At 36.1% G+C, this 11,148-nt stretch overlaps 1 protein-coding gene across 1 annotated transcript; it reads right to left on the bottom strand.

Annotated features, from left to right (window-relative positions):
• Positions 1–1,988: 1,988 nt before the first annotated feature.
• Positions 1,989–10,346, bottom strand: LOC136269896 (uncharacterized). Its single transcript, XM_066065653.1, has 3 exons — positions 7,725–10,346; positions 3,108–7,281; positions 1,989–2,664 (listed from the first exon to the last, which is right to left on the bottom strand). The coding sequence occupies exon 2, from the start codon at positions 6,823–6,825 to the stop codon at positions 3,637–3,639; it is 3,189 nt and encodes a 1,062-aa protein (XP_065921725.1). The 5' UTR covers positions 6,826–7,281; positions 7,725–10,346; the 3' UTR covers positions 1,989–2,664; positions 3,108–3,636.
• Positions 10,347–11,148: the final 802 nt, after the last annotated feature.

Genomic DNA, 11,148 nt, shown 5'->3' with positions numbered 1-11,148 from the left:
AACTGCCCATTTGGTTTAGTCGTAAAATACAATTTCTAATTTAACATTTTTTTTTAATTAAAATATATTTGATATGTTATGATACAAGTTTACAAAAGGGTAATTTCTAACTATATTCAGTTTGAAATATTTCAAAAAACAATTCTTAAGTGTTGGTGGTATCGAACCCAGAACCTAAAAACCCAAGTTCTATAAAGTTACCTAATGTCTGGTGCTCTAACCACTAAGCCGTTTCATTTACAACAAAGTGCGTTGTTTCAATGTTGTATGAGACATTGGCCACGAATTTACGGACTTATATTATTTTTCTAAAACGTTCAATTGTTCAAATGACATTCTTAAAGTATAGGGGATCACCTCTCTACATTTTTGTTGATTAAAATCTGTTTAAATTCCATTAAACCAATTTATATGGAGCTCAGACCCACTCTATAAAAGAAAAGGCATTGCAGTTATAAAATTAAAACTATTTGGAGGTTTTGACACGCATACGCCAGTTTAAATCAACATATTACAAGCATTTAAAATACTTAAGGGCTACAAACCGATGTTACGTTAAATATACACTTTTTATTTAATATTGAAAAAAAATAGATCAGATTTAGTGATGTTTTAATTTTGCAGTATCTAATCATTCCTCATATGGGCACTTTACAAGCCTTATTCACTCATCTTCTTTTTAGTGTAGAAGTCAGGTAGAATATAAAAAAACTGATAAGGTCGAATAGTCTAACACTACATATTAAGTACGTATTTGAGAACTGAAATAATTCCAATCCTCAGGACATACGTTAAAACACAAACGACATTTTTAAGAATATAAAATTTATACCAATATATAAAAAATAAAATATTAACAATAAATCAACATATCACAGTTAGTTCCGAGTTTGATACTATACATACTCAACGAGTAAAAATGTTAACTGTTTAAAACTTGTCATTCAAACATCATGCCTTTCATTTTCATCAAAGGTGTCCAAAAGAAGGACGAGAAAGGGTCATTTTTATGTTTCGTCGAAGATTCTTTACTTTCGTCTGTCGGCTCTTCACTAATCCATTCAAACAGGTTCATAAGTTCCGTCTGAATCTCCTCTGTCGGGTAAACCGTGGTCAGAAATACTCGACAAGGTCTGGTTTTTTGGATTTCACTCAAATCTAACATCTCCTCCATTTCCTCTTTCGTCATACAGTTTTTCAGATCTCTTTTATTGAGAGCTATGGCGACAGGTACACCATTCAGTTCGTCTTCACTCAAAATGTCATGAAGTACCTCTTTAGCCTCTGTCATTCTGTCCCTATCGGTACTGTCAACAACATACACAATTCCCTGGGTGTTTGGGTAGTAGTGTCTCCATAGGGGTCTTATTTTGCCTCGAGAACTTACATCCCAAACCGTCACTTCTGAATCGTTGACCTTACAAGTTTCAACGTTAAACCCAATCGTTGGTATTGTAGTAACAACTTTCCCCAAAACACAGTGATAAAGAATGGTTGTTTTCCCCGCGGCGTCTAAACCAAGCAATAACACCCGTACTGGCTTTCGGCGACAAAAAGCGTAATTTAGGTTCCCCATTATTATGAATTAAAGGATATTCCAATTGTCTTCTTATAATATACACAATCATAACATTGTCATTTCCTCCACGTCAACAATGATTGCAAAATAAGTAACAAAAGGTATTCAAGAAGGTCGATCCCGATGCAAAACTTGTTCATTTGTTTTGAAAAAAAGTTGCCTGAAAATTTAACAAAACCGATGTATATTACATTAATGGTCGCCGTAGAAATAGGTATTTTAATTTTTTTTTTATGAAAGTTACCGTAAAGTTGAATTGTTTTAGTCATTATTATATAATTTAAATTAGTCTTTTCTTTATAATATTTAAATATATATATATATGTACTATGTACTATATTGACATATGTCAATATTAATGTTGATTAAAGTACATTATATATAATTGAAATATTTCACTGGGTTAGAATTTACAAATTTTACATTTCAAAAAAATAGTTTTAATATTTTGTGGAAAGATTTATATTTTAAAATGCTCAGGGGGATTTGAACTCATGACTTACAGATTCCTAACGAACCATCTAACCCACTGTGTTAAGCTGTTAGGTGACAAATAAGGGAAAGAAAGAATTAGTCTTGATTTTATTGTTTATTTTGATAAATAGTACGTCACAACATGGAGGTGTCCCATACCTTCATTTTCTTTATCATATAAATCATCATATAGTGATATCATTGCGGATGGTATCTCAAACGCTATAAATTTGAAGTTTGATAATTTTCAATCTACGAGTCAGTGAAATTTTTCAGAAAAATTGAATGGTGACTTACTAAGTACCACTTATATTGTCACAGATTTTCGAGCGGAATTAACTTAAATTTATATTTACTGTAAAACAAAGACTAAGACAATATTTTTACATTGTTTTTACATATTTAATATAGTTTGAATTGATACACATTGACAGTAATTGTCCTAGTATGGGAACTGGTAAGGTCCTCCACTGTAGTCTGTTGCCACTTGGTCTTGACAAGAATGGACTGGTAAGGTCCTGTAGACAATGTTCTCTACTGGCCACTTAGTCTACATAAGACTTCACAAAGATTAGGCCACCATGGTTTACACAATAGATGGAACAAGGAACCTGCACCAACATAGTACACAAACACATTAAGTACACGACAAAAGCAACTGTGGCTTTTACACCAATACGCACCATACTTTACTTACAGGCTATACGGTCATGAATGACACACTTAGCATAGACGCTTATTACACACAAAATACTGATATACAGTCTTAAAGAAGACTTACTATAAAGCATGTTAGCTTTTACACTCACAAAATACTAACTCATAATTACATGTACTTAAATGCAGTGTTGCATAATACTACTCATGACTACAAAAGGAGTATGACCATAATAGTCCGCCATACTTATAATAGATTCAAACACGTGTATCTAAACATAGACATTTAAATTCAAACGTAACAAATAAGCATAAAAACGATTGGAATACCATGAATGGGTGTTTTAGAACAGTAATGAACGAAATGATGATAAAATTGACAATTAATAAACCTCACCTCAGAAAAAGTCAGTACCAGGTTCACTTCAGAGTTAGCACACAGCTATTTCAATTAACAAAATACATAGTGACTGGATGGTATGCACGAGAGAAGTATAAGAACGTCCTTCCCTCTGGACTGCCGCGTCCAAACTGATACTGCACGGACTGGCGGGTTTAAAGCCCGGTGAACTGAGGTTCAATATGGGTATTTACAAATACGTAAGACTAAAATACTAAGGGGCTCACCACGGGATATGTGGTTAAGTTAAAATACGAAACTAAATATATACAATGATGAATTTTAATGTGACATTTACCTCCCTTTTTAGAGAAGTACGAAGTACTGAAAAACCCATTAAAATTTTAAAATACTGAAAGTAAACATATTTACATCAAACGACTTAGGTAGTCTGCACCCACATTGTCTTTACCTTTAATTGCATGTATAGTAAACCTGTAAGGTTGCAAAATAAGCGCCCAGCGCATAAGTCTAGGGTTAGTGACCTTAGCCTTATTTAAGTACACAAGTGGGCTATGATCTGTCTCTAAAATGAACTCATGTCCATACAAATACTTCTGGAATTTCTGAATTGCCCATACAACTGCCAAGCACTCTTTCTCAACAGTTGCATACTTGCACTCACTCTCTCAATGTACTTTTTCAAAAGATTTATATGAAAGGTTTTTGTCTTACCTTGCATATCTAACTGATAATCAACTCTGTTGACTTTCTTTGTGACCACAAATGGTCCTTTCCACTGAAGCAATAATTTGTTATTGTCAGTCGGTAAAAGAACAAGAGCTCTATCTCCTACCTTTAGACTTCTAGTTCTAGTTTTCCTGTCATAGTGTTTCTTGTATCTGGTAGACGACTTTTCCAGACTTTCTTTCGCAAGTTCAGCCATAGACTGGAGTCTGTCCTTGAGATCTAAGACATATTGGTAGGTTGTCTTGACGTTTGGATCTGGTATGTCGTTTGTCCACAACTCCTTCAATATGGAAATAGGTCCACGAACTGATCTACCATATACCAACTCAAAGGGTGAGAATCCAAGACTCTCCTGTGGCACTTCTCGGTAGGCAAACAGCACAGCACTTAGGTACTTGTCCCAATCTTTTGGTTTCTCGGAACAGAGTCGCTTCAACATCTGCTTTAAGGTCCCGTTGAATCGTTCAACCAACCCATTACAGCTAGGATGATACGGGGTTGTTGTCCGCTGACTAAGAGAAATAAGACGACTTACCTCTGACATTAATGCGGAAGTAAACTGAGCTCCCATATCTGTCAACATTTCACGAGGTATACCAATTCTCGAGAACATTTCAAATAGAGCCTCTGCAATTCTCTCTGTTTCGATGCTGGGAAGTGCTATGGCTTCAGGATAGCGAGTAGCATAATCCACTAAAGTGAGAATATAGCGATTACCTTTGTCTGTGATTGGAGAAAGAGGGCCCACCAGGTCAACAGCAACTCTCTGGAACGGTTCGTCTATGAGTGGCATTCGTTCAAGAGGTACTTTCTTAATCTTACCTTTGTGAACTGTGCGCTGACAAATGTCACAAGACTGGCAAAATCTTCGCACATCACTCTGGATTCCTGGCCACCAGAATTCTGACGTTACTCTCGCTAAAGTACGCTGTGTTCCTAAATGACCTGCTAGCAATGAATCATGTGCAAGTTTCATTACCTGGTTTCGGAATTTATCGGGAACAACTAATTGAGAATAAGTCTTTTCCCTATCTCCCACATGAGTACTATACTGTCTAAACATAAGGTCATTTTTCTTAAACCAACTCACTTTACCATTTTTCTTAACCTGAGAGAGATTGTTCTCTACATTTTCACGTACCTTTTTCAAAGAATGATCATCCTCCTGCGCATCTCTAGTTGTCATCGGATTGATATCTTCAGTAATCATGTCTGGAACCCTAAGTTGAGGATATGGTTTACTCTTGTCACGTTTCTGTTGCCTAGTCTCAACAGCATTTACCTGCCAATCTGGATCTGGTTGATCTGCTGGTTTGGCATCTGGAACGTTACCAACTATCAAGTCGTACACAGGATTCTCCATACACCATACCTCATACTGACCTTTCAGAAATGGCGTATCGATGGACACTTCGGCAATCGGGACAGATACCTTAGAACCATCTGCTAAAATACAAGTCTGTTTCTTACCAACTACATGTATAAGGTTTTCCTCCTGTATCTTGCTCATTTTAACAACAATACCACTACACCCAGTATCTCTTAGTACCGTCACAGGGACATTGTTAACATACCCTGCAGATAAAGGCATGTTAAAAGACGAGTTCTTCTGACAAGATGATGACATTGTCATTGGAGAAGAAGATACTCTGGAATCTACAATAGAATCAGTAGGCATTGTGCTAACAAAACAAACCTTTTGCTCTGAAGATCCAAAGTCTTGCACTGCATTAGAAACGTTTTTGAACGATGTTCTAAACTTACATTCTGGTGCAATGTGTCCGTACCTATGACATGTGTAACACTTACGCTCTGTCTTTGGAATGAACCTTTTCTTATCATAAGGTACATGTTTGTTCTCACCTACATCTGTTTTTTTCACCTGATCAACTTTTTTTGCTAAAGGCATCTTACCCTTACCCGTAGCTTGGAGTGCATTCAGGTCACGAGCATCTTTATACTGATCAGCCAAGTTTGCCATTCTTGTCAAATTCTCAGGTAATCTTTCCTTTAAAAATAGTTTCAAATCTTGACTACACACATGTAAAAATTGATCGCGTAACATAAGATCATACAAGTCTTCAAATGATTTGGAAACCTTTGCCATTTCAATCCACCTATCAAAATAACTACTCAACCGAACAGCGAACTGGGAAAATGTTTCACTAGGATCTGGCCTACATGATCGAAATTTCTTTTTAAAACCGTCATCTGTCAATTCAAAGCGTCTGAGTAATGCTGTCTTTAGGGTATTGTAGTCAAGGGCATCGGTTTTGGGCATCAACGCATACACATCTAAAGCTTTCCCCTTTAATAAAGCACTAAGATTTATAGCCCAATCCAATCTATCCCAACGCTGAGCTTCAGCGTACCTTTCAAATCTTAAAAGATAACTATCCATCTCATCGTGAGAATCGTCAAAGAAAGGGAGTTTGGGAATCTTAGCGGACACATGACTATCGTAAGATTTTGACTCACTTGCAATATAAGAGTGTTGCTCTAATTTCATTTTCTCAATGTCAATCTTCACTTTCTCTCTTTCTAACTCAAAATTATATTTCTCTCTCTCAGCGTCCGCTTGAGCATGCATCTTAATCTTTTCCAACTCTCTTTGAGCTTGTCTCTCATCTCTTCTAATAGCTTGCTGTTCTTTAATAAAATCTGCCAGAGCAGTATCCTTAAGACCTAAACCCTCACCAAACGCTTTTAACTCATTCAAATCATCCATGTTTGACATGAAACTATCGGTACAAGAATAAATTAACTTGAACCTCACTTCACATTTGACTAACTCAAAACCACCAGTAGCTATGATACACAATACATCGCGAAAACAAATACATCCAGTTTCACGAAAAACAAAATAGCTTACTACTCTGCAGTTACCAGAAGGTTCCGACTTACTGAGACAGGTCCAACTCTGGTTAGCATTTTTCCAAGGTCCCAAACAACCAGTACACGGCTGATTTTGTACAATACAGAACACACACAAAAGGACAATGGTACACACAAACTGAAACAACATAAAGAACAATGAACATGAATAACATGGAACAAAACAAAACGGTAAACAAATTGAACACTGCGTAGTTTTTTTGGTTTTTTTTTTTTTAGAAAAACTTTACAATTTTTTTTTAATACAAAGATTATGGGGAATCTATCCCACTTCTGACACCAATTTGTCACAGATTTTCGAGCGGAATTAACTTAAATTTATATTTACTGTAAAACAAAGACTAAGACAATATTTTTACATTGTTTTTACATATTTAATATAGTTTGAATTGATACACATTGACAGTAATTGTCCTAGTATGGGAACTGGTAAGGTCCTCCACTGTAGTCTGTTGCCACTTGGTCTTGACAAGAATGAACTGGTAAGGTCCTCCTGTAGACAATGTTCTCTACTGGCCACTTAGTCTACATAAGACTTCACAAAGATTAGGCCACCATGGTTTACACAATAGATGGAACAAGGAACCTGCACCAACATAGTACACAAACACATTAAGTACACGACAAAAGCAACTGTGGCTTTTACACCAATACGCACCATACTTTACTTACAGGCTATACGGTCATGAATGACACACTTAGCATAGACGCTTATTACACACAAAATACTGATATACAGTCTTAAAGAAGACTTACTATAAAGCATGTTAGCTTTTACACTCACAAAATACTAACTCATAATTACATGTACTTAAATGCAGTGTTGCATAATACTACTCATGACTACAAAAGGAGTATGACCATAATAGTCCGCCATACTTATAATAGATTCAAACACGTGTATCTAAACATAGACATTTAAATTCAAACGTAACAAATAAGCATAAAAACGATTGGAATACCATGAATGGGTGTTTTAGAACAGTAATGAACGAAATGACGATAAAATTGACAATTAATAAACCTCACCTCAGAAAAAGTCAGTACCAGGTTCACTTCAGAGTTAGCACACAGCTATTTCAATTAACAAAATACATAGTGACTGGATGGTATGCACGAGAGAAGTATAAGAACGTCCTTCCCTCTGGACTGCCGCGTCCAAACTGATACTGCACGGACTGGCGGGTTTAAAGCCCGGTGAACTGAGGTTCAATATGGGTATTTACAAATACGTAAGACTAAAATACTAAGGGGCTCACCACGGGATATGTGGTTAAGTTAAAATACGAAACTAAATATATACAATGATGAATTTTAATGTGACATATATAACCTGATTTAAAGGGGCATTGTCACGATTTTGGTCAAAAATTATTTTCCCGATCTTAATGTTTACAATGCTTTACTTAGGCATTTTTAATAGTCAACCAAAATTTGGGTGTCATTTGTTGAGTTAACAGCGAGTTACAGAGCGTGCATTTCTTTGCTATGTAAACAAAGCTATTGTTTACATTTTGAATGTTGAGGTAAAATTTTCAGTTTTAGACCTATAATGAATGTGCTAAAAGTTAGAAACTATTTATGCTGAAAATGAATAAGTAGACAGACAGATCAACTTTAAAAAAAGATTTTTTTACTGGTATATTGAGCCTATGTAAACAAAAACAGGACACGAGCCTTGTTTACATGACAAGGAATTGTGAGCCCTGTATCTTGCTTATAACTCTACATGTGGATATCAAATTTCACTTGATTACTACAAATGCATTTCTAACGCATTGTACATAATAAAAACAGAAAAGTTGAATTTGACAAAAATCGTGATCATGCCCCTTTAACACATGTATGCTTTCTTCAATACTGCTACTACGTATATTACTCATTAGGTTTGTTAATGAGTATGGAAATATATCAACCTGAATTAATTCCGTAGTGAGTTAGTGTCAAACCTACGCCCTTAATTTTTCAATTTATCTTTCCATAGTCGAAATCAGCAAAATTATCATCCTCGTCTTTTAAATACCCTTCTTCGCTTTCAATGTTTTTTCGTTATTTAATTTCAAATATTTTCTTTTACCTTCACAGAGGTTTGAGCAAATCTGGACGCTGTAATTATATAATTCTGCTCCAAACACAACATATTGTCATATTTCAAAACAAGAGGCCCATGGGCTACATTTTTTGGTGACGTTAGGACCAGTAATAATCAGAGGGCACTTGCTCTAAAACTTTAAGCAGCTCCAAATACCTTAACCTTCTCTAGCATCCGAAACCACTGCCTCAGCTTCAGCATTCAAGCCTGTCAGGAGAATCAGTATCATAAGACGCACCACTCATGCAAGTTTATTGAAGTTAGGACCAGTAATAACTAAGGTTTGATCATAAAAGGGCACCTGCTCCAAAAACTTTAACCAGCTCTTAAAACCTCAACCTCCTCCAGCATCTGAAACCTTTGGCTCAGATTCAGCATTCAAGCCTGTCAGGAGAATCAGTATCATAAGACGCACCATTCATGCAAGTTTAGTGAAGTTAGGACCAGTGGTAACTTAGAAATGACTCTCAAAGTGTACTCCTTCCAAAAACTTGAACCTGTTCGAAAAACCTTAACCTCCTACAGCATCTGAAATTCATGGCCCAGATAAGGCATCCAATTAAGTCTTTTAGGCTCATTAGTAGGTCCATGTGCATCATCCATGCAAGTTTGTTGAAGATAGGACATGCAATAACCTAGATACAGGACCTGCAACAAAAACATTAACCGACGGCGGGGGAATAGCATAACACCCCATACCCCGACTTCCTTTCTGTTATCTAAAAAACAATCCATGCTCTGAATTCTTGGTTACATACTTATTGTTTAAGCCAAGTAATCAGTTGTTAAAACCACCAAAAATTGTAAATATAATATTGATTTTACAACTTGAACAAATTCTTTTAGCAAGAGGTCAGCAAGAATTAATGTATAAGTAATTTGATAAGGTAGTTTAGTCTGACATTGTACATGTACATATAGATGTACTTACTTGAGAACTGAAACAATCCTTGAAAGATACGTTAAAACACAAACGACATTCTTAAAAACATAATTTATAATAACATAAAAAATAACAATAACAAATCACAGCGCACGTGTCTTTTGGATAAAAACTTAAAAGCATAGATTAACTCTTTGTCAAGTTTATTTCGAGTTAAATACTATACATATTCCATCAAAACAAAGAGTGAGAATGTTAACTGTTTAAAACTTGTCATTCAAACATCATGCTTTTCATTTTTATCAAAGGTGTCCAAAAGTAGGACGAGAAAGGATCCTCTTTTTGTTTCTTCGAAGATTCTTGACTTTCATCTGTCGGCTCTTCACTAATTCATTTGAACAGGTTCATAAGTTCCGTCTGAATCTCCTCTGTCGGGTAAACCGTGGTCAGAAATACTCGACAGGGTCTCTTTTTTGGATTTCACTCACCTCTAACCTCTCCTCCATTTCCTCTTTCGCCATACAGTTTTTCAGATCTCTTTTATTGAGAGCTATGGCGACAGGTACACGTTCGTCCTCACTCAGAATGTTATGAAGTACCTCTTTAGCCTCTGTCATTCTGTTCCTATCGGTACTGTCAACAACATACACAATTCCCTGGGTGTTTGGATAGTAGACTAGTAGTGTCTCCATAGCGATTTTATTTTGCCTCGAGAACTTACGTCCCAAACCGTCACTTCTGAATCGTTGACCTTACAAGTTTCAACGTTAAACCCAGTCGATGGTATTGTAGCAACAACTTTCCCCAGAACACAGTGATAGAGAATGGTTGTTTTCCCCGCGGCGTCTAAACCAAGCAATAACACCCGTACTGGTTTTCGGCGACAAAAAGCGTATCTTTTTTAATCTTCTGGAAACAAGGGCTTTCGGTATTACATCATCAGCGTATGTATACAAAAAAAACACATTCGTTTCACTTAACTTTTTTTATGCCATATTGGGGGGAGGGGGTGGCGTAATATCAAAACATTGTATGCTACCTGTCTCGATCAGCGCCTCTGTATAAATACTAGTAATTTCAGATGAATACGTGTAATAAAGATATATCGACTAAGTTCTGCACAACACTGACACATAAAAATCAAAATTCAGTTTCATTTTAACATAACTTAGAGCATGCAATTGATATGAACTATTTTTCTAAATCTTCGTCTTGAAGCATGCCATTCAGTATAATTATGCTGCAGAGACTCGAACCAGGATTCACTGATGTTAAGTCAGCAACAAACTTTTAAGTTTAAAAACAACACGCTGTAAAACAGGTACAGATGATTGTCCGGTCACAATATTACTCCGTCTATTTTCCTCCGTCCGTCTTGTGTTGTCGTTTAACCATTCCAGCATATCGAAAAAATCGGATTTCCTGTCGGAGACGGAGGAAGTAGAGAAACTTTCGCAAGGTCTGCTCTTCCTGAGTTC

This window comes from Magallana gigas, chromosome 7, assembly GCF_963853765.1.
Source record: "Magallana gigas chromosome 7, xbMagGiga1.1, whole genome shotgun sequence".
In the NCBI taxonomy this organism is placed as follows: Eukaryota; Metazoa; Mollusca; class Bivalvia; order Ostreida; family Ostreidae; genus Magallana; species Magallana gigas.
Note: the sequence above shows the minus strand (reverse complement) of the source record. Positions and strands in the feature narration are given on the sequence as shown.